Here is a 22611-nt window from a genome sequence, read left to right as displayed (position 1 = left end):
AGGGTCCTGGCGCCTCTGAGAGCCGGAGGTGTCACCCGGAGGCCTGGTCCGGGTCCGATGATTGCCCTGGGGTGGGGGTGCGGCTCCTTTAAGAGCGCCCGAGGGCGTGGCCAGGCGGTGCCCCTTGCAGAGGCGGTGGCTCCCGCAGTCCCATTCGTCCAATACTGTGCGCCACCGCCGGCCGGACGTGGTCCTGGGGCCGGGCCAGACTCAGCCACCGCGGGGCCAGCCGAGGCGGGGCTGCAGAGTGCTGCAGCCCCAGGAGTCCTTCTGGCCCTGAACGCCTCAGGTGGACTCCGACCCGGCGGAGCCGCCGTTTACTCTGGGAGCGGCTGCAGAGGGAAGTGTCTGAGAACACTTTTAGAGCAGTAGGGGCCTGGTCTCCGTGGGGGAAGGGTCCGCAGGCATCTTGGTTCTTTAAGGCCCCAGAGGGATGGGGCCGAACATGCAAATGATTTGGACTGAGGGGCCAGGTTCTCGTAAGTTTCCCAGAGGGGCGGGGCCGCAAATGTAAATCACTTGGACTGAGGGCGGGTCCAGGTTCTTTAAAGACGTCCCCCTCATGGGCGGGGCACACAGGTATCACCGGGAAAGGGGCGGGGCACCACATGTAAATCACCGGGAAAGGGGCGGGGCACCACACGTAAATCACCTTAAAACGGACAGGGCACACATGTAAATCACTTGGGGAGAGGCACACACGTAAATCACCCGGAAAGAGGCAGCACAAAAGTATCACTGGGAAAGGGCCAGGGCACGCATGTAAATCACCCGGAAAGGGGCGGGACACATGTAAATCACTTGAGAAGGGGAGAGGCACTCGTAAATCACCCGGAAAGGGGCGGGGCATTACATGTAAATTACCCTGAAAGGAGCGGGGAACACATGTAAATCACTTGGGAAGGGGAGAGGCACACATGAAAAAAAAAAAAATCACCTAAAAGGGGTGGGGCACTCGTAAATCACCAGGAAAGGGGCGGGGCACCACATGTAAATCACCGGGAACGGGGCGGGGCACTACATGTAAATCACCTAAAGGTCGAGGCACACGTAATCATCCTGAAAGGGGCGTGGCATTACATGTAAATCACCCAGAAAGAGGAAGCACAAATCAATCACCGGGAAAGGGGCGGGGCCAGGCTCCCAAGAGCTCCGGGAGACCGAGACTGCCGCAGCCTTTACGCAGCTTGCTTTCCTGGCGCTGGGGGAGGGCGCAGCCGGGAAGTCCCAGAGCAGCGGTGTCAGGCTCTCCACCAAGGAGGGACTGGGCCAGAGTCCTAGCGAGGGCACGCGGCGTGGTCCCCAGAGCTAGGCCGGAGCGCGGGCCGCTGACGCCACTGTCGGGTGAGGCTCGGTGCATCCAAGGGGAGCCGCCCTCCGTGCGGGGCGACCTGGTCTGCGCGGCGGGCGTGCCAGTTCCCCGCACCCATGGCAGCGGCCAGAGAGCCGGAGTTGCCGCAGGAAGCCCCCGCCACGGAACCCGCGCCCCCGCCGGCCTGCCGCTTCTTCCTGGAAGGCCGCTGCCGCTTCGGCGCCCGCTGCCGCCAGCCCCACCCTGGGGCGCCGGCGCCGCCTGGCCGCGAGGCGCAGCCGGAGGCCGGGGCCAAGAAGCCACCGCTACGCACAGCCGCGGACGTCATCCAGCGCATCCGCTGGGACCCGCGCCTCGACCCCGCCGACTTCTCGGTGGGCTACGTCGACCGCTTTCTGGGTGTGCGCGAGGAGCCCTTCAGCGCCTTTTGCTGGGACCAGCCGCTGGCGGCGCTCGGGCCGGGCGTGCTGGCAGTGCCCCAGCACCGCGTGCGCTTCTTCCGCTTCCGTGGCCGCCTTGTGTGGGACCGCGCCTCGCGCACCGACCTCGTCTTTGGCTCTGGCTCGGCGGCGGGACGCGGGCCCACCATCCTGGACGCACCGAACACCGAGGGCGCCCACGGGGCAGAGGATGCCGAGTGGACACTGGCGGGGACAGGTCAGGAGGCCCAGGCTGCCCCCAAGCGAGGGAGCACAAGGCCGCTCTGCACAGGGCACCAGGAACCAGGCGTGGAGGAACCCGAAGAGCTGGAGGCGGCCCAGGAGAGGGCGCTGGGCACAGCTGCTGATTTGGGAACACTGGCCCCAAGAGGACGCCTCGCCGGAGGGACTGAGGAGGCACTGAAGCCAACAGCAGCCACCAGGACCACATTGCTGGGGGGCAAGGAAGCACAGGCCCTGGGAGTCCCGGGGGGCTCCGCTGAGACGACAGAAGCCGAGTGGGGTCCTGCGGCCTGGCCCGAGGACAAAAGGGCCCGCCTTAGTGTTGCAGCCCCTTGCCAACCGCGCCCCACACATTTTGTGGCCCTCATGGTGACCGAGCCTGGGCTACAAGCAGAAGTGACCAAGGCCCAGGAATACCTGGTCCACGTGGCCCCACATTGCGCCAACTTCCTAGTGCCCTCTCAGAACCTACACCTGACCCTGGCCCTGCTGCGACTGGCAGGCGCTGGGGAGGAGGCCGCTGCCATTGGAGCTCTGAGACGGGCCCTCTTGGCCCCGGGGCTAAATGCACCCCCTCGGCTGAGCTTTAGAAAGCTGGTCCTCCTGGGCCCACATTTGCTGTGTGCCCCACCCTCTCCCACACTGGAAAGCATGGCACAAGTGCTGAGCCAGAGGCTGGAAGCCGAGGGGCTGAGTACGCTACAGTCTCCAGGGCAGCTGCACCCCCACCTCACCGTGGCCAAGGTGCCCCATGGTTCCCAGGTCCACCTCCCCAAGCTGGAGTTCACCCTCAGCCAGGAAGTGGGGTGCCAGCCCCTGCAGACACTCTGGCTGTGCCGTATAGGGAGGACAGGGGGGCCTTTCCAGCCCCTGGCTGAGATCCCCCTGGAGTGACACCCCCAGACCTCTGGAGGAGACAATGGATGCAAACAGCCCACACAGGAAAGACAAAGCAGGAGCGTGCACGCTCTCTCTTTCTCTCTTTAATTTTGGTTTCTCTCAAGCTTCCAAATGGTGCTCAGTGCTCCAAGGAAAGGAAGGAAGGAAGGAAAAGGGGGGGAGAGGAGGGGAAGGGGAGGCAGAGGAGGAACATCTGGAAAAAAAGCAGCCTGACAGTCCAGCTGTTTGCAAACTCATAGCACATCCTCCAGTTACATGGCAGAAGAGGGAGGGAGGGCGGGCCAAAAAGAAAAGGGAGAGGAGGAAGAAAAATAACTTAAATAAACACACACACAAAGAAAAGAGAAGGCAACATGACGTGAGCTGGTGATCCATGAAGGCAGGGAGGGAGGGGAACCATTTTACCTGTGCTGAACCAAGGGAAGAACGCGGAGAGGGAGGGAGGGAAAGGGGAAAAAAAAATCAGAAGAAACATTGGGGGCAGAGGGAGGAGGGGACACGGAGACAACTTTATACAACTTGAGACGAGGCGGCCCGGCCGGCGTGTCCTCAGTGCGGTGTGGCGGCGAAGGATCTGGTGCTGGTGGTGCTGGCACTTCAGGGTGGGGGGCCGAGGACGGGCACAGTCTCTAAGCAGCTCCCCCACCCCAAACACGGAGGCCCCAAGGGGCTGGGAACAAGAGTCTGTGGCGAAGCAGGTGAGGCAGCGGGCGGTGGGCGGGCTTGCTGGGTGCCCCCGCCGCAGGCGGGCACGGGCTGGACGGCCTGTCTTCTTTCCACTGGCCCCCCGGCATGGGATGGGCCAGGGCGCCGGGTCGGGTACCGGAGTGCAAGCTCGAAAGAGAGAGAGAGAAAACACTGAGACAGCATTAGTGGAGTGAAAGGCGGACACAGATGAGCCTGCAGACCATGCCCCCAACCCTCCGCTGCCCATCCCCTCCTCCCCAATCCCATCCCTCTGAGGCAAAAAATAAAAACGTAGAAAAATCTCTGTACAGACTCCCCGGTGGGAAAACGGGGGCAGGGATGGTGGCTCTTCCTGGAGCGCACTCCCCACAAATAAATTTACAACCCAAGTCCACGGCTCAAAAACAGAATCCGCAAAGGCAGCGCTGGGGGCTGCAGCCCCTGCCCCCGCCCCTCCTCGCTGGGTGCTCAGAAGGCTGACAGCTGCGCCAGGCTGAGGCGGCAGTCGATGCTGGAGTTGTCCGGGCCCGTGTAGGCCAGGCCCAGGGGCTCTAGGAAGGCCCGGCAGGCGGCCTCGCCCTCGAAGGCCAGCTCGGCCTGCAGGTAGGAGACTGGCAGCGCAGGGCGGAAGCTATGGAGACAAGAGGAGAAGGTGATGAGGCGGGCGGGCGGGAGGGCAGGGGAGGGCCCCACGAGCGGGGAGGCCCCCCCATTCGGGTACCCACAGGATTTCCTCAGCACAGTACCTGCTGGCTTCCCCACCCGCCTCCCAGCCTCCCCACCTCAGGGGCTCGGGGGGGCCCGGGGTGGGGTTAGTGGCCCCAGTCCCCAGCTGTGCCCCCCCTCACCCTCACTTACCTGTGCAGGGGGCCAGGGAGGAGAAGGGACAGGCAGGGAAGGGCCCAGCAGGCTCCTCCACTGGCTGAGGGGCAGGGGCCAGATGGAGGGAGCAGCACGCGGCAGGGGATGGGGATGGCAGGGCTGCCAGGGCCACCGTGGGGACCCAGCCCTCGCTGCTTCCCCTGCCCTGCATTACAGTGTCTTTGGGAAGCCAGGCACAGGGGTGCCAGCTAGCACTCACCACTACACACTGAAAGCAGTCACTTCCGGCTGCTGCTAAAAGACACTACTGACTGAGCATCTAGCACGAGCCAGGTCCTCAGAGCTCCCTGAACCCTCTTCCACAGGGTGCAGCCCTACCCTTTCCACACACACAGGAACCCAGGCACCGAGTGAGGGGCACTAAGTCCTAGAACCCGCTTCTGCTCCAAAGCCAGAGCTTTCCTGGAAGCCCTGGGATCAGAGCCCACTCCGTCTCCCAGTCTCAGCTGGCAGGGCAGGGTCAGCCTCCTTGGGGGGAAGGTGCTGACACAATGAGGTCAATGACAGACTAGCGCCCCACCCACGAGGGGCACTCATGGCTATGTTCCCAACCAAGGCCAATTAGGTATCAATTAACAAGGACACTCGCCCAACCACACACCCCTGTGTAGCACAGAAGCTTGAGAGCCACCATTCATGGGGCCCATCATGGCAGCAGACTAAGCAGCCTCCTGCCTCCCCTTCCTTCTAACTTCCCAAGCTGGTCATGGAGCTCTGTGCACGGCACCCCACACCCTCGTCTGCTCCTGTGACTCCTACCCTGGCTCAGCCTCTCCCTGAAGTTGGCTTGACCCACACTAGATTCCAGAATGAGTCTCCTAACCTCCAGGCTGACGGCCCCTCCCTAGCTCCAAACTATGCTGTGACTATGACCTCACACGGAGGGCCACCTGGCCAGGCTCTCAAGGCCTCCATGCTGTGACTATGACCTCACACAGAGGGCCACCTGGCCAGGCTCTCAAGGCCTCCATGCTGTGACCATGACCTCACGTGGACAGCCACCTGGCCAGGCTCTCAAGGCCTCCATGCTGTGACCATGACCTCACGTGGACAGCCACCTGGCCAGGCTCTCAAGGCCTCCATGCTGTGACTATGACCTCACACGGAGGGCCACCTGGCCAGGCTCTCAAGGCCTCCATGCTGTGACTATGACCTCACACAGAGGGCCACCTGGCCAGGCTCTCAAGGCCTCCATGCTGTGACCATGACCTCACGTGGAGGGCCACCTGGCCAGGCTCTCAAGGCCTCCATGCTGTGACCATGACCTCACGTGGAGGGCCACCTGGCCAGGCACTCAAGGCCTCCATGCTGTGACTATGACCTCACGTGGACAGCCACCTGGCCAGGCTCTCAAGGCCTCTTCAGTCTACCGGTCGACCTCTTCGACCAGAATTTCTCCACCTTGGCAAGACTGAGCTCTGAGGCCCAATGGCAGTGGCAGGGCAGCATCCCTGGCCTCCACTCACTAGATGCCAAGAGCATCCCCTTGCTGTGACAAGCGAAAACCTCTCTTGACATTGCCCAACGTCGCCTGGGCACCTCAATCACCAGACAGAACCATGTGTCTAAACATGAGTCAAGCAACTCATCCCCACCCACAGCAAGCCAGGCGCAATGTCTAGTGAACGAAGGACACTGCAGGGGCATGGCCTGACCAGGGGCCTCTGGCACCGCGCCCAGTGTGGCCTCAACACAGGTGTCTCCCTAAGCGTTTCTGGTGCTCTCAAAGGAGCTGAGTGGGACTGGGCCTTGTCCTGTTGGACCAGAGGCTGTCTAGATGGTCTCTATGGTGGGAGCACAGCGACAAGCTGAGAAAGCAGAGACCTCAGGGTTCTGAGGAAGCCCAGGGCAAGGAGTGAACTATGGGGTCCAGGCAGGAGAGAACAGGAGGAAGAGACACACAGATGGGGTGGAGAAGAGGCCCCAGAGGCAGTGAGCTGGGAACAGTGGGGAGAGGGAGAGGAGTGACCCGGAACACAGAGGTGACCAACAAGGAGAGCAAGAGGAACTGGAGAGGGGAGGGCTGAATGGAGAAAGATGATGGGGAAGCAAGGACCAGGACAAGGGTTGGGGGCTGGGGGAGGCCTGCGGCCAGGAGCTGGTCTGAGGGGCGGTGCGAGGCGGAAGGATGGGAAGAGCAAAGGCAGAAGGGAGCTTGGCACCACATACGTTTTGATCATGGCCTTGAGGGCGACCTTGCGCTCCCGATCTGCAAACTTGTCCACGAGGTAGCCAGACATGCAGGGTGCATGGCAGTAGAGCCGGAAAAAGCGGTGGTAGTTGCCCAGGGCCCAGGCTGTCCTTAATGCCAAGGCGTGGGCCACGCAAGGATCTGCCTTCAGTTCTCGTGTGAGGTATGCCAGCTCCGTGGTGATGTCTAGCACCAAGACAAAGAGGGTGAAGTCAGCAGGGCTCAACCCTGGGTACCATGGCCTCTGTCCTGGGGACTGGGCCTCACCTCCCGAGTTCTTGGTAAAGATGTAGTAAAGGATTCGGTAGGCAGTAAACTCGCCCACATTGCCAGGCAAGTTCTCGGCGTACAGCGACTTGAGCTGCGTCTGGCACTGGTTAAACTCTTCATGGTCACCCTGGAAGGCAGAGGCACCGAGGGAGGAGAGCAGAGTGAGGGTGCTGAGGGCAGAACGGCAGCAGGAAAGGGGCTGGGGAGGCCCGCAGAGACCAGCTCACCTTCTCCAAGGCGATCCGGGCATGGGTCTCGTACACCTCCACCGTGAACTCGGTGCGGATGCCCTGCACCTGGGGCAGCGGGGCGAGAACAAGAGTCACAAGGAGCGGGAGGCAGGACTGGCTGAGGCCAGGCCCCTCCCAGCGCGAGCCTCACCGTCAGATCCTGCCGGATCGACTTCATCTGCTCGCAGGCAAACGCGTAGTCCTGCTTCTCTTTCCAGTGGCACTTGACCATGCACAGCGACTTTTTCAAAACCTGAAAAAGGGAACTGAATTCACACTCGGAGTACAACTCAGGTGGCGTGGCCAACGGCTTCCACTTATTTGGTGGGAGAGTTGCAACATTAAAAAAAAAAAAAAAGGCCAGGCGCAGTGGCTCACGCCTGTAATCCCAGCACTTTGGGAGGCCGAGGTGTGTGGATCATCTGAGGTCAGGAGTTTGAGACCAACCTGGCCAACATGGTGAAACCCCGTCTCTACTAAAAATACAAAAATCAGCCAGGCGTAGTGGCAGACGCCTGTAATCCCAGCCACTAGGGAGGCTGAGGCAGGAGAATCGCTTGAAGCCGGGGAGCAGAGGCTGCGGTGAGCCAAGATCACGCCATTGCACTCCAGCTTGGGCGACAGAGCCAGACTCTCCCCCAAAAAAAGAGAAAAAAACCCCACAAGACATGGGTTAAGAGTGGCCACCTCCACACCCATTTCCCTATAAGCACATGGCTGTTCACAGGTTCTGCAGCAGAACAGTGACTACGGCAAACACTGGAAGAACAGCCCGCCACGCCCCACAGCCCACGGGCCTGGGAGAAGGCTTTATGCTCCGTGTCACCTAAGCCAGGAACCACGGCCCAGAGGTCAAGCGATTCGCCGGCCAAGCTGCACACCCGCCACGCGGGGCTCCAGGGCAGCAGAGCGCCTTTGCGCTCCTCTCAGAACGCCGACCAGCCGAGGCGTCTCTGGCCGAGCTTCCCCTGCCATACCAGAGCCCCCGTGTGGCCTCTGCCACCCTCCCTGGGTTGGCTCTCCAAGTCCTGAGCCAGCACGGCCTCACAGAGTAGAACTGCCCTGCTGGGCACTTACTGCCACAGGGCGCACGGTGGACGGGTCGGGGGCACAGGTGAGGCGCAGGTAGTGCTTGGTGATGTCAGGGCAGGTGCCCACGATCTGCAGCTCCTGCCAGTCAGGGTCAGCCCCACTGCTCTCCAGGCTGCTCATCTGCAGCACCAGGGGCTCGAGGCGCAGGCGGCGGGAGTGTCCGTGCTGGAAGCGGGCTGCCCGCTTCTGCTTCTTCAGCTCTCGCTCCGGGTCCTCACACTCCAGCGCCGCCATCTTCTTTCGACTGCGCTTGGTGGGCGCCAGATCGTGCCTAGGAAGGGATGAGGGGCAGTGAGTGCGACAGGCGTCTCCAGCCCCCCTCCAGCCTCGCCCCTTTGGCAGCTGGCTGTCCACCTGTCCGGCCCTCTTCCTCCTCCTCCCAGGGCCCCCAGGACCCTCCTCCACCCTGGCCTGTGTGTCGAGCCCTCACACAGTCTCACCTCTTCCCACGCTGCGCCCTGCCTCGGCCCCGATCCATATGGGCCCCTCGACCGCCCCGGCCCTTAGGGGGCGGGTTCCTGCGGCCCACAGGGTGACACTCATTCCCTGAGTAGGAGCTGTCGGAGTCTGAGTGGGAGTCACTGCAGGAAGAAGCAGGAGGGTCAGGCCTGAAACGCCTCCCCGCTCCCTCACACACCCCCCCAGCCGGGAGCCTCAGTACCTTCTGCGGAAGTGGCGCGTCGGGGACCTGGAGGAGGAGCGGGAGCGGGAGTCTGTGCTGGAAGAAGAGCTGTTGTCCTTCATGAAGACGTTGCGGTTGCCAAACTTGGTGAAGCTGTTGCCCCGGGCTCGACCGGCACCCCCAGCCCCGGGCGTCCCTCGCTGGGACGGGGCACCCCCGCCCCTTGTCGCCGAGCCCGCGCCTCTAGGAGGGTGAAGGCTGCTAGCGGCCTCCCACCGCTTCTTCTTAGGGCTCTCAGCCACAGGCTCCCGGGTCAGCCTGAGAATACAGCAGGGCAGGGCGTCACCAACCCCGCCAGACACTGGCAGGACAGCCACCACCACCTCCCTCAATGTACCGACCCACCTCCGAAAGGAAAGGCACTTTCCCCAGGCGGCTCAGCTATTACAGTGCAGAAATGAGATGCAAACCCAGGTTTTCCATCTCCAGGGGGTGCACTTAACCACTGAGCAATGCACACCTCTCCAGCATCCATGGTCCCCACCCCACCCCACTGGCCTCCCTCCAACCAGGACTTCATTCCCCCAGGATCCAACTTTCCGGTTCATTTCTCTTTGGAGCTCCTGGTACCTGGGACCCGCAACTCTCCTACCTCCATACCCAGCCCATGCCTCTCACAGCACCACCCTCCCACCTATGTCCCCCACCAAGACTAACCCCGGCAAGGGCTCCCGGCTCCAGTCAATGGTATAGGCCGAGCCGTCCTGCAGCCGCGCCTGCAGCACCTCCTTGAGCAGCTTTTCCGTGCGGTCCTTGTCCTCCTCTGACTCACAGGCGGTGAAGCAGCGCTCCACATACTCTTTCATGTCCTGGGGCCAGTCATCGGGTTTCCCAGACAGGTTCCCCCGGGCAGAGGACCCGCTGCAGGAGGACAGATGAGGGGCTCAGTTGGAGAGGATCCCAAACTCAAAAGACCATCCCCACCGCCACTGTGAGCTGACACAGCGGGACACAGTACCCAAGTTTTCCTTCTGTCTCCTTCAGTGCTCACAGCAACCCCCAAGAGAGGGTCCTTCTGCCCTTTTCAGAGGCGCACATTGAGGCTCAGGGTGGGCAGCTGGCCAGTGGGACTGGGCCATAGACGCTGAGTGCAGAGTGTGGGGCTGCGACGGGGCAAGGGGGCAGACGTCACCTGTGGTTCTGAGCTTTCTCAGGGTTGGGCTGGGGGCCAAAACCGCTGTGCTGGCCCTCTGCGTTGGAGCCAAAGCTCTGGGTGGTAACAGCAAAGGGTCGCTTCTGGATGTTGAACTTGAGACCTCCAGTCCCAGGGGCTGCTGTGAGGGCAGCGAAAGCTATGGTTAGGCCCTTCCCCAGCACATCCAGGGGTCCCCAGGAGACGGGAGGAAGTGGAAATGCAGGGAGGAGTGGTCAGGTTCTAGAGGAGGGCTCCAGCACACATGTGCCTGGTCCAAAGCAGCCCCACCCCCAGCCTGGCGATCATAACACCCAGAAACAAGGAGCAGCACACACCACGGGCCTCACACCCAGGAGCTCTGTGAGGGCCCAACCGCTCGGACCTCCACGTAGCTCTGCCAACTTACGCTTCATGCGGTTCCACAGCTGTTGGCCCTTCTTGGGCTTGGCAGGTTCAGTGTAGGTGTGTGGCCCATAGGCCTGGCCCGTGGCGGGCCCCGCCTGGCTGTGCTGTGTGGCTGGAGCTGTCCCAGGCTGAGGGCCACTGTTCAGCGTGTGAGCCCCATGTGGGGGATTTGAGGGCTGAGGGGGCTGAGCCGACGGCAGCTGCTGAGGGGGAGCCTGGTAGGACATGCTCTCATCCATGCCGGGGACTGGGGGCTGCAGAAGGAAGCAGGCGCTGAGCACGGGAGGCAGATTCTGGGGCTGGCGAGTGGCACTCAGCCCTCGCTGTGAGGACGCGGTGGTCACAGCACTCAGCACTCAACCCTCCCGTGACCTTCCCAAATGTGAGTTCATTCGAGTCCTCAGTAACTCTGTGAGGTTAACATTTGTTAACAGCCCTTTTCACAGCTGACAAGGCTCCAGCTCAGAGACTAAGCAACTTCCCAGGGCCCTAAGCTATGAAGCGGCAGCTGGCAGCGTTTCAATGCTGGAGTAACAGCCACCGACAACACACCCACTCCAGCGCTACCATCTGAGCACAAGACACACATGAGCACACACACTCATGGAGCCCGAGGATGAGGCTACCATCCTTCCCGCTTTCGAGAGCTGACTGAGATGCGTAATTACACCAGGGGTGGGACAGCTGGGATTCAAACCCAGGTCTACCTGCCTCCTGTGCACCAGCCCGGCCATTCCTCCAAGCTGCACCTTCAATGCAAAACCCAGCCCGTGTGTGCACGCCTATGGGTGACCATGCTAGGGAAAAAGATGAGCTGTCTTTCAACATCTCAGCCCTGGCCTTGGCTCAGCCTTAAACCCACCCCAGGTTCAAACACTATGCTCTGTCCTCCTCATTTTCAGATCAGGAGTTGCTTGGAAGGAAAAAAGCAGCTTAAGGAGTACAAGCCATTCCTCATTGACAGCTCATTCAAAAATCTACACTTCCTCTGCTTGAGCAGGGTATGGGAGCTGGGCTAGGATGTTACCTGGTTCAGAGTCCCTTGGTGTTGGGGTGCGGATGGCTGCTGGGGTGTGGCTGAGCCATAGGAGCCGGCCATCCCATACTGGGAAGGGGAACCATAGCTCTGGTACATGCTCTGCAAAGGCGCAGGGAGGGAGGGTTTAGTGGGAGGCCTACCCTTTCCGCTTCCCCAGCCTGCTCAGGAACTACACCAGCCATGACCCTCTACCAATCCCTCACCCCTTTCTCTCTCCACTATATTAATGCACCACATCCTCTCATATATTAGGAAAACAAAAACCTCTATCAATCCCACATCTCACTTAGCTAGTTCTCGGAAGAATATAAGCAACAATACTGAGTGCCAACTCTTCTAAGCACTACGACAGAACAAAAGGAAAACCCATGCTGTAATGAAGCTTGTGCTGGAATTACATGCCCGGCTGGAGACATCAATATGTAATACATCCAGCAATAAGGATCATGAAACAATAAGATGGCAAAGAAAGGGAGAGGGACAGGCTGCGAGGCAGGAATGCTACTTTCAATCAGTGTGTCAGGTAGAGGCTCTCTGAAGGCGGAATCTGAGCAGAGACCTCCAAGAGGCGGCAACACAGGGAGCACTGCAGCCAGGGCAAAGCAAGAGCGGGCCTGGCGGGTGCGGGCATCAAGGAGGTCTCTGCTTCGATGGCCATGGCAGAATGAGCGTGAGGAGAGAAGGGACCAGAACCGGGTATGTAGGACCTTGTGGCTCATGGCGGGGACCTAGGAATTTACCTCCTGGGCAAGTTAGAGGGTTTCTGAGCAGTTATCACTGCGATCTCCAGTCCATCCACCACCCGGCCCCATCCCGCAGACTCCACTTCACCTCGCTCTGCCCCAGCCCGTCCCGTCCCAGCAGACTCCACCTCGCCCCACCCTTCCCCGCCCCGCCCCGCCCCGCCCCGCCCCGCCCCGCCCCGCCCCGCCCCGCCCCGCCGGCTGGGGACTCACCATGGGATAGTAGTAGCTGTAGGGGTAGGCATAGTTGTACTGCTGGTACCACTGGTAGTACTGCTGCTGCTGCAAAGCTGAGGCTTCTGCCTGGGACACGTACTGTGGAAACAGAGAGGCACATGTGCCATCAGCAGCCCAAATCCACAGGCACACAGCCCCCAAAGGGCAAGCCTGTTTACTGGTGGCCAATTGCCAAGGGATGAAACTGGGTCCATGTATCTGCAAAGTGAGCCACTGTCTCTACCATGAGACTCACGCACGTTAGAGACCAGGGGCATGGGCATGGCCTCCCTCTTCAGAACCACATCACGCCCTAATTTCCTCAAGGAAACAGAACTTTTTCCCGTTCAGATTTAGATACCCTGGAACGTCTTTTTATGTTTCCCCTCAGAGCACCCCATCTGAATGATACAAGAGGACGCCAGACTGTGTCCCTCCCACAACCTCTAGCTCAGGGTACCCCAGCCCCACAAGGCCTTCTCACCTGTGCACTGGCCACAGGCCCATTGCTGCTGGACTTGGCAGAGCTGCCACCAGCTCCTGACTTGCTGATGCTGGCCAGGGCCTGGCGGGCCTTCTCCCACTCCGGGTTCTCGTGCATTGGCGTCTCCATGCCATTCTCTCGGCCTGCCCCAGCCACCATGCTGTACTGAGAAGACCTGCAGAGAGAGAGGACATCAAGTCACACCTGTTCTCCCCACTGTACACAGGTGGGCAAGTTGGGAGCAAATTCCAGCCCCTGGATCCCATATCTAACTGTTACTACCAATCTAAGCCTAAGTTTTCTGATCTGTACTATACTGACAAAGGGTTTCTGCTTCAGAGTCTGCTGGGAGGGATAAATGAGATCACCCACTTAAGGTACTTATCCCAGAGCCTGGCACACAGCAGTTGTTAAAACCAAACAAACAAAACAATTAACAGAACCCACAGAACTGAACACAAGCCCTGGCACCTCCTAGGGCTATGTCTTTCATGAATCAATGAATTCTGTCTGACATCACCCCAGTCGGCAGGTTATCACACTATTTTGAGAAAAAGTAAGGAATCAGCAGAAAAACAAATAAATGACTGTGTATTGAGTGTTGGGAAGCTGCCTCCTAATTACACTTGCTTGAATGAATCATCACAATTCTGCAAAGCAAGCGCTGTACTGTGAAAAACGAAAGCTCAGAGAGGTGAAGGCTTGCCCCTCTCCACACCACAACCAAATGCTTCCCTCTGTGTTTGCCTCACCACCACCCCCACCCACAGGGATTGTGGCATCACTTCCCCTAAGGCCACGGGAGGTCCCACCCCAGAGGACAGCACTGGGTCTTGCTTCCTCTTTCCCTCCCGACTGGCCTCCATCCCTCTCGCCTCACTAACCAATCTGTGCTACGTTGATCACCCACGTTGGCCGCCATCTGGACCTTGGGGTATAAGGGGTGGACCTCGGGAGCCAGACTGCTTTTTCACTGTCTATGAGAAAAAGAATGAGTTAGGGAGACTTAAGGGGGAGCTAAAAACACGTCACAAAGTGGGGAAGAAAAGTAGATGGACTCAAGAGAAGCCAGGCAGAAAAGGGGAGGCTGGCTGAGAAGCCACTGGGGTCAAGGATCTGAAGAGTTCTGGGTGTGGACTAGAAAGGCTGGAGTGAGGGGAAGCCCCTGGCCCCTTTGTAGAGCTCCAGGTGGAAAACGAAGGATTTGGAAACAGGGAAGCCAGAGCAGACTTCCCAAAGGGAAGGAGAAGGGTCTGAAACCCATGTGAGCAAAGAGAGGGTGTGATGAAAGGTCCAGAGGGTAGGGGTGCCTCCAACAAGGGGAAAAGGTCTAAAAAAAATTCTAGGGGCCAGGCGCGGTGGCTCACGCCTGGAATCCCAGCACTTTGAGAGGCCAAGGCGGGCAGGTCACCTGAGGTCGGGAGTTCGAGACCAGCCTAACCAACATGGAATAACCACGTCTCTACTAAAAATACAAAATTAGCCGGGCATGGTGGCATATGCCTGTAATCCCAGCTACTAGGGAGGCCGAGGCAGGAGAATCGCTTGAACACGGGAGGCGGACGGCGGTGAGCTGAGACTGCGCCTTTGCTCTCCAGCCTGGGCAACAAGAGCAAAACTCTGTCTCAAAAAAAAAAAAAAAAAAAAAAAAAAAGCTAGGGAATACGGGTTGTGAAAGGAACCTGAACCAAGAGGATGGATGCTATAATGAGAAGAGTCTGAGGGAACCCTTAAGGCTGAGAGGGTGGAAAGGTTTCCGAGAACTCTGTGAAAAGGGAGGCCTTTCAGGGAGCATCAAGGGGGCTGCAAGAATATTGGAGAAAAGAAGAAAATTTTGAGAGGAAAAGGGGATTTTCCGGAAGTTAAACCTGGAAGCAAGTGGTCGTTGAGCGTTCCTGAGAATGCCAACGTGAACCCCAACGTGAAGAAATGGGTTCTTAGCACTGACAGACTGATTTCAAAAAGGTCTCCGAAGGGCAGTAAAGAGACCTACGTGGGAGTCCTCAGTGGGACTACCCCTGCCTGCTTCCACGGGAGGTTCCCGGAAGCAGGGGTAGGGCTGGGAGAGAAGAGGGATCACCTTGGTTGGGTGTCTGGACATAAAGCTTTGGGAATGCCAAAGACGACCCAAAACATGTTCAACGAATTAAGAGTGGGGTACAGAGAGAACTGGAAGAAAAGTGGAGTGTCTCCGGAGCAAGGATTCAGGAGCCTAAACTCCCGAGAGGGAGTAGCTGATAAGTAGGATAATTAAACCCGCAGGAGAACCGGAATTCTCACGAGTTGACGGGATAGGAACGGGAGTCTGGAGCTGGGGAAAAGCCCTAGAAACGCAAAGGCTTAACTTAAACAGGACACAGGGCGTGGGTGGAGACGAGGGATCGTGGCGGGGACACAGGAAGAGGAGCCCCAGGGCAGAAGGGAGATCAGAGGTAAGGTCAGGAGTTGGGGGCTGGACAGAGGACTCCCGGACGGGTCTCAAGAACAGAGACAGGCATCAGACGCAAGGCCTGAGGTCCCGGGAGCACCTGGCCGTCCCGCAGGCTGGGCGAAGGCAAAGGAGGACGCCGGGTGGAGGAGGCCGCCCGGATCCCCACGACTAGCCACGGAGCCACTGCCCAGGCCGCGACTGCGCACCACGCCCCAGAAAGACGCGCAGGAGCCGCCCGTCGCCCGGGGCAACACCCGGTCAACGGCGAGTGAGGGGCGCCCCGGGGCCCCGAGAACTCCAAGGGAGAGGAACGGAAAGTAGAAGACGACGGCGCACGCGCGCTAGTGCCCGAACGCGCGGCCCCAGGCCCGGTGCGCAGGCGCAGTGGCTGCCCCTGCGCCGCCACACCCTGTCGACGCTCGCGCGCGGCGTCTGCTGCTGCGACGGCCGAGAAGGCCTCGGGGCTCGCGGGGCACAAGACCAAAAGGAGATGCTATCCCCGCCCGCCTGCTCGCCCGCCGCTCCCCTTACCAACCAGGACCCTTCGCTGCAGGGACACGCCAACAACCACCCAGGCGATCAGCAACACGGCCACGACACCGCTGTGCCACCCGGCTGGCTCTGGTCTTCTTTGGCTTCGACGTCCTGACCGCGGCGTCCTGACGTCACGCGGTGGCCTTGCACCGCCTCCCTCGGCCCTGAACAGCCAATGAACGCCACGAGCTACGCTTGAGCCCGCCCTCCTGCCCACGCACTTACGCAAGAACATTTTAAGGCAGACCGGAAGTCTGCGTGGGGACGGTGGCCCCGAGGGGACAAGCGTGGCCGCATTAGCTCTTTCTGCCTCCCACGCAGCCTTATTTTTTTTATTGTTGTTTTCTTGTTGCTGTTGTTGTTGTTCTCGGAGACGAAGTCTTGCTTTTGCTCTGTCGTCGCTCACGATAGAGTACAGTGGCGTGATCTCTGCTCACTGCAACCTCCGCCTCCTGGGTTCAAACAATTCTGCCTCAGCCTCCGGAGTAGCTGGGATTACAGGCGCGCGCCACTATGCCCGGCTAATTTTTGTGTTTTTAGTAAAGACGGGGTTTCACCATGTCGGCCAGGCTGTTCTCGAACTCCTGACCTCGTGATCCCTCCGTCTCGGCTTCCCAAAGTGCTGGGATTACGGGCGTGAGCCACCGTGCCCGGCCGCAGCCTTGTTTTGACTGAGTCAGTGGGAGCCATTACTGTTCCTAAATGTAAACTGGCGCGACAGGAGTTCCGAGATTGTCCACAGCACGGTGATGTGGAAGCCCTGGGGAGAGAATGATAAAGAAAGGGGATGAGGAACAGCTCCACCCGGAAGAGCGGGCTTCCCTAGCAAATGAATCTGGAAGGGCGCAGTGGAGGGGGCACGGCGAGTTCAGATGGACCGAGGCTGGAAGCTGACGCGGTTGGAGGGGGATGGGTGTAGCTGTTGGCAGTGGCGCTGGGGTGGAAGTGTGTGGGGTCACAGATGTGTAAGGGTGGGCGCGGAGCAGACCCCCGAAGGTCCCTGAGGTCAGGCTGAGGCATTGGACCAAATCCGTACATAGGCATTTCTCTGAACTGCGCGCCACCTTTTGAGTGCCATCTGTTTCCGTCCAGGACTCTGATACAACTATCCAGTCCGCTGCAGGGACCGGTCACTGTGTCACAGTAAGTGGTGGGATTTAAGAGGCAGTTTTCCTCCTCATGTTCTACCATTATGAACTTCTAGCTTGAAAAATACATACCATTTTCATAACTACGTATTATTTTGTTAGTGCTAGCATAGTAGATCTTTTTCCGTTATTTTACTCTGTGGGGGGGGGGTTGTTTTGTTTTGTTTTTGTTTCTGTTTTCTTTTTGGTACTAAGCTTTTTGTTCTGGAATAATTTTGGATTTATTCAAAACGTTGCAAAGACCGGGCGCGCTGGCTCACGCCTGTAATCCCAACACTTTGGGAGGCCGAGATGGGTGGATCACCTGGGGTCAGGAGTTCAAGATCAGCCTGGCCAACATGGTGAAGTCCCGTCTCTACTAAAAATACAGAAATTAGCTGGGCGTGGTGGCGCGTGCACCTGTAATCCCGGCTACTCGGGAGGCTGAGGCAGGAGAATCGCTTGAACCCAGGAGGCCGAGGTTGCAGTGAGCCGAGGTTACGCCATTGCACTCCAGCCTGGGCAACAAGAGTGAAACTCTTGTCTCAAAAAGAAAAAAAAGTTGGAAAGATCATACGCAGTCCAGCATGTTTTATGCCCAGTTTCTTCTGATGCTGTCATCACAAGCACCAACAAAAGTGGTTTGTTGTAGATACTGACATGATGCATTACTGTAACTAAAACCCAGACTTTACTGGGATTTCACCGCCTCTTCCTCCAATGTTTTCTTTACATGCCAGAGTACAAGCCAGGACCCACGTTCCATTTAGCTTCCTTTTACCTGTTGTATTTAGGGTGGGTTTCTTGTAGATAGCATGTAGTTGGATCTTGCTTTTTTTTGCCCAAGCGAACAGTCTCTGCCTTTTAAAAGAGGTGTTTATAACTGTACTTTTATTTTTTATGTCTTATTCTTTAGCATTCTGTACACAGACACAGCGATAAAATGAAATGACTGGAACTTAAATGTGAAAACTCTTTACAAGTAAGCCCACAATTAGATACATTTATCTTACATGTCAGGAAAAAAAAAATTATGAAAACAGGACAAATTATATCACAAAAGAACCCCAAAGTAGAAAAAATACCTAAGAAATGTGTCTAACCATGAAAAGTACTGTTCTCTTGGTGTCTTCACATCGTGTCTTCTGTGTACTTAACTACAAAACATTGTTGCCTCTGATTAATGCACCCTGTACTTATTTTTCTGTTGTCCAGTTACATATTTGGTTGGTTCCAGGGCTATGTTCATGTAGTCATCCAGGCAAACCAGCACCCCTCCCTTAATCCACTTCAGAATTTTACCCCAACTGTCTGATGATTTGCTCTAAGAAGTCACTAGGGGGTTGCTTTTTTTAAAAAAATCTATTATTATTATTATTATTTGAGACGGCTCTGTCGCCCAGGCTGGAGTGCAGTAGCACGATCTCAGCTCACTGCAATCTTTGCCTCCCAGGTTCAAGCAATTCTCGTGCCTCAGCCTCCCAGTAGCTGGGATTACAGGCGTGTACCGCCACGCCCAGCTAATTTTTGTATTTTTAGTGGAGACAGGGTTTCACAGTATCTCGAATTCCCGACCTCAGGTGACCCACCCGCCTCCACCTCCCAAAGTGCTGGGATTACAGGCATGAGCCACTGCGCCTGGCCGGTAGGGGGTTGCTTCTGAAAACTTATTTTAATAATCTTGGATAGGCCAGGCGCGGTGGCTCATGCGTGTGATCCTAGCACTTTGGGAGGCCGAGGCATGTGGATCACCTGAGGTCAGGAGTTCAAGACCAGCCTGGCCAACATGGCGAAACCCCGTCTCTACTAAAAATATAGAAAAATTAGCTGGGCGTGGTGGCACATGCCTGTAATCCCAGCTACTCAGGAGGCTGAGGCAGGAGAATCGCTAGAACCCTGGGGGGGTTGCAGTGAGCCCAGATCATGCCATTGCACTCCAGCCTGGGAGACAGAGCGAAACTCTGTTTCAAAAAATAATAATCTTGGGTGGCAGGAAACCTAAGTCATAATCCCGGCTCTTTTACTTAACCAGCCGTATGACTTGGAAAACTCGTTTCCCTTCTCTCAGCTCCAGATTCCTCATCTTGCAGCTGGGATCCAGAGCTCTCACTCCAGGAGCCCAGTCACAGCAAAAACCAAAACTGTACTTTTTTTTTTTCTGGAGACAGGGTCTCTCATTCTGTCACCCAGGCTGGAGTGCAATGACGTGATCTCTGTCTCAGCCCACAGCAGCTTCAACCTCCCAGGCTCAAGTGATCCTCCTGCCTCAGCTACGCAGTGTATGGTATTTTGTTACAACAACCAGAATGTAGTAAGACATTTATTGAAGGATATCTTGGTTCCTTCCAAGTTTTTGGCAGTGATAAAGAAAGCTGCCATAAACGTGCACGTGCAGATTTCTTTGTGGGCAGAAGTTTTCAACCCATCTGTGTAAATCCTGGGGAGCACTGTTGCTGGTGCATATTCTAAGAGTATGTTTAGGATTATGAGAGACCGCCACACTGTCCTCCAAAGTAGCTGTACCATTCTGCATTGCCAGCACCAATGAAGAAGGGTTTCTGTTGCTCCACATTTCTGCCAGCATTTGGTGGTGCCAGCATTTTGGATTTGGCATTCTAATAGGTATGTAGTGGTGTCTTGTTTTTTTTTTTTTTTTTTTGAGACAGAGTCTCACTCTGTCTTCCAGGCTGGAGTGCAGTGGCATGGTCTTGGCTCACTGCAACCTCCGCCTCCTGGGTTCAAGCGATTCTCCTGCCTCAGCCTCCCGAGTAGCTGGGACTACAGGCGTGCGCCACCACGCCCAGCTAATTTTTGTATTTTTAGTAGAAACAGGGTTTCACCATGTTGGCCAGGATGATCTCGATCTCTTGACCTCGTGATCCACCTGCCTTGGCCTTCCAAAGTGCTAGGATTACAGGTGTGAGCCACCGCGTCCGGCCAGTGGTGTCTTGTTTTAACGGACAGTTCCCTAATGACATACGGTGAACATCTTTTCCTGTGTTTATTTGCCATCTGTATTAGGGTTCTCCAGAGGGCCAGAACTAACAGGATATATGTATATATTGAAAGGGAGTATATTAGGGAGAACTGGCTCACAGGATCATCAGGCAAAGTCCCACTATAGGCCATCTGCAAGCTGAGGAAGGAAGAAGCCAGTCACGTCTCAAAGTCCAAAAGCCTCAAAAGTAGGGAAGCCAACGGCGCAGCCTTCAGTCTGTGGTGGAAGGCCCAAGAGTCCCCGACACACCACTGGTGGAAGTTCAAGAGTCCAAAGGCCAAAGAACCTGGAGTCTAATCTCCAAAGACAGGAAGTATCCAGCGCAGGAGAAAGATGAAACCCAGAAGACTCAGCAAGCCAGCCCCTCCCACCTTCTGCCTGTTCTAGCCACACTGGCACTAACTGGATGGTGCCCACCCACACTGAGAGTGGGTCTTCCTCTCCCAGTCCACTGACTCAAGTGTCAGTCTCCCTGGCAACACCCTCACAGACACACCCAGAAACAATCCTTTTTTTTTTTTTTTTTTGAGACCGAATCTCACTCTGTCACCCAGGTTGGAGTGCAGTGGCACCATCTCGGCTCACTCCAACCTCCGCCTCCCAAGCAATTCTTCTGCCTCAGCCTCCCGAGTAGCTGGGACTACAGGCACGTGCCATCATGCTGGCTAATTTTTGTATTTTTAGTACAGACAGGGTTTCACCATATTGGCCAGGCTGGTCTCAAATTCCTGCCCGTCTTGGCCTCCCAAAGTGCTGGGATTACAGGTGTAAGCCACCATGCCTGGCCCCTTTTCCTATTTTTTAATCAGATTGTTTTCCTGTTAACTGAGTTTTAAGAGCCCTTTGTAAATCTTGGATAGCAGTCCTTCATGAGATAGGTCTCTTGCAAATAGTTTCTCCCAGGCTGCAGCTTTTCTCATTATATTAAAAATGTTTTTCAAAGAGCAGAGGGTTTTGTTTTGTTTTGTTTTGTTTTTTGAGATGGAGTCTCGCTCTGTCGCCCAGTCTGGAGTGCAGTGGCGTGATCTCGGCTCACTGCAAGCTCCGCCTCCCGGGTTCACGCCATTCTCCTGCCTCAGCCTCCTGAGTAGCTGGGACTACAGGCACCTGCCACCACACCTGGCTAATTTTTTGTATTTTTAGTAGAGACGGGGCTTCACCGTGTTAGCCAGGATGGTCTCGATCTCCTGACCTCGTGATCCGCCCGCTTCGACCTCCCAAAGTGCTGGGATTACAGGCGTGAGCCACCACGCCTGGCCTAGCAGAGGGGTTTTTTTATTATTATTTTAATAAAGTCAAGCTTGTAAGTTTCTTTCGTGGATCATGCCTTTGATGTTGTATCAAAAAAATTATCACGGCTGGGTGCGGTGGCTCACAGCTGTCATCCCAGTATTTTGGGAAGCCGAGGTGAGTGGATCACTTGAGGCCAGGAGTTTGAGACCAGCCTGGCCAACGTGGCAAAACCCCATCTCTACTAAAAATACAAAAATTAGCCAGGCGTGGTGGCGCACACCTGTAATTCCAGCTACTCAGGAGGCTGAGGCATGAGAATCACTTGAACCCAGGAGGCAGAGGTTGCAGTGAGCCAAGATTCTGCCAGTGCACTCCAGCCTGGGCGACAGAGTGAGACTCTTGTCTCAAAAAAAAAAAAAAATTCACAAAACCCAGTCATGTAGATTTTCTCCTATGTTATCTTCTAGGAGTTTTATAGATTTGCATTTAACATTCAGCTCTATGATCCATTTTGAGTTAATTTTTGTGAAGAGACTAAGGTCTGTGTATAGATTTGATTTGATTTATTTATTTTTGGCATGTTGATGTCCAGTTGTTCTAGCACCATTTGTGGAGAGAAGTTTGGAAGTTTGAGCATTTTTTATGATACCTTTTTTTTTTTTTTTTAGACGGAGTCTCACTGTCATGCAGGCTGGAGTGCAGTGGCACAGTCTCGACTCACTGCAGCCTACACCTCCCAGGTTCAAGCAATTCTACTGCCTCAGCCTCCCAAGTAGCTGGGATTACAGGCGTGCACCACCACACCCAGCTCCTTTTTGCATTTTTAGTAGAGACAGGGTTTCACTATATTGGCTAGGCTGGTCTCAAACTCCAGACCTCGGGATCTGCCTGCCTTGGCCTCCCAAAGTGCTGGGATTACAGGTGTGAGCCACCACGCCCAGCCTTATGATACTGTTCTATCTCTGCTCTGTGCCCACCACCACACCCAGCTAATTTTTGTATTTTTTGGTAGAGACGGGGTTTCACCATGTTGGCCAGGCTGGTCTCGAACTCCTGACCTCAGGTGATACACCCGCCTCAGCCTCCCAAAATGCTGGGATTACAGGTGTGAGCCACTGCGCCTGGCCTTGTCTTCACTTTTGTTTTTTTGGGTTTTTTTTTGAGAGGGAGTCTTGCTCTGTCGCCCAGTCTGGAGTGCAGTGGTGCGATATCGGCTCACTGCAAGCTCCGCCTCCCGGGTTCATGCCATTCTCCTGCCTCAGCCTCCCGAGTAGCTGGGAATACAGGCGCCCACCACCACGCCTGGCTAATTTTTTGTATTTTTAGTAGAGACGGGGTTTCACCATGTTAGCCAGGAT

The 22611-nt window shown here is 56.7% G+C and overlaps 2 protein-coding genes and 1 long non-coding RNA gene across 21 annotated transcripts; 2 read left to right on the top strand and 1 right to left on the bottom strand.

Moving 5' to 3' along the window:
- Positions 1 to 1126: 1126 nt before the first annotated feature.
- On the top strand, positions 1127 to 3226 carry LENG9 (leukocyte receptor cluster member 9). The gene has a single exon (XM_003316677.7). The coding sequence runs from the start codon at positions 1429 to 1431 to the stop codon at positions 2866 to 2868; it is 1440 nt and encodes a 479-aa protein (XP_003316725.2). The 5' UTR covers positions 1127 to 1428; the 3' UTR covers positions 2869 to 3226.
- On the bottom strand, positions 2938 to 16035 carry LENG8 (leukocyte receptor cluster member 8). Of its 19 annotated transcripts, none has more exons than XM_054673503.2 (16): positions 15897 to 16035; positions 13815 to 13907; positions 12931 to 13105; positions 12444 to 12545; positions 11476 to 11586; positions 10450 to 10702; positions 10041 to 10182; positions 9566 to 9769; positions 8888 to 9166; positions 8667 to 8807; positions 8212 to 8497; positions 7286 to 7387; positions 7132 to 7200; positions 6902 to 7031; positions 6613 to 6820; positions 2938 to 4192 (listed from the first exon to the last, which is right to left on the bottom strand). In XM_054673503.2, exons 2-16 carry the CDS (start codon positions 13850 to 13852, stop codon positions 4030 to 4032), a joined length of 2403 nt encoding a protein of 800 aa, XP_054529478.1. In that variant the 5' UTR covers positions 13853 to 13907; positions 15897 to 16035; the 3' UTR covers positions 2938 to 4029. The 19 variants fall into 19 exon arrangements, with proteins under 19 accessions (XP_054529478.1, XP_001174973.1, XP_054529480.1 ...); XM_001174973.6 differs by having other exon boundaries at positions 15893 to 16025; XM_054673505.2 differs by having other exon boundaries at positions 10041 to 10179; positions 15893 to 16025.
- Positions 16036 to 16153: 118 nt separating this feature from the next.
- LOC129138085 (uncharacterized) lies at positions 16154 to 21332 on the top strand. Its single transcript, XR_010153973.1, has 3 exons — positions 16154 to 17038; positions 17939 to 18004; positions 19091 to 21332. It is a non-coding gene; the product is annotated as an uncharacterized LOC129138085 (long non-coding RNA).
- The last annotated feature ends 1279 nt before the right edge of the window (positions 21333 to 22611 follow it).

This window comes from Pan troglodytes, chromosome 20 (genome assembly GCF_028858775.2).
Source record: "Pan troglodytes isolate AG18354 chromosome 20, NHGRI_mPanTro3-v2.0_pri, whole genome shotgun sequence".
In the NCBI taxonomy this organism is placed as follows: Eukaryota; Metazoa; Chordata; class Mammalia; order Primates; family Hominidae; genus Pan; species Pan troglodytes.
Note: the sequence above shows the minus strand (reverse complement) of the source record. Positions and strands in the feature narration are given on the sequence as shown.

Bases quoted from the DNA above. Each gene is read 5' to 3' on its own strand.
- LENG8 (XM_009436383.5), bottom strand. From the start codon at position 13,852: ATGGCGGCCAACGTGGGTGATCAACGTAGCACAGATTG. The intron at 13,106-13,814 runs GTTAGTGAGGCG...CTCTCTCTGCAG, and splicing joins GATCAACGTAGCACAGATTG to GTCTTCTCAGTACAGCATGG. The intron at 8,808-8,887 runs GTACTGAGGCTC...TTCTTCCTGCAG, and splicing joins ACGCGCCACTTCCGCAGAAG to TGACTCCCACTCAGACTCCG.
- LENG9 (XM_003316677.7), top strand. From the start codon at position 1,429: ATGGCAGCGGCCAGAGAGCCGGAGTTGCCGCAGGAAGCCCCCGCCACG.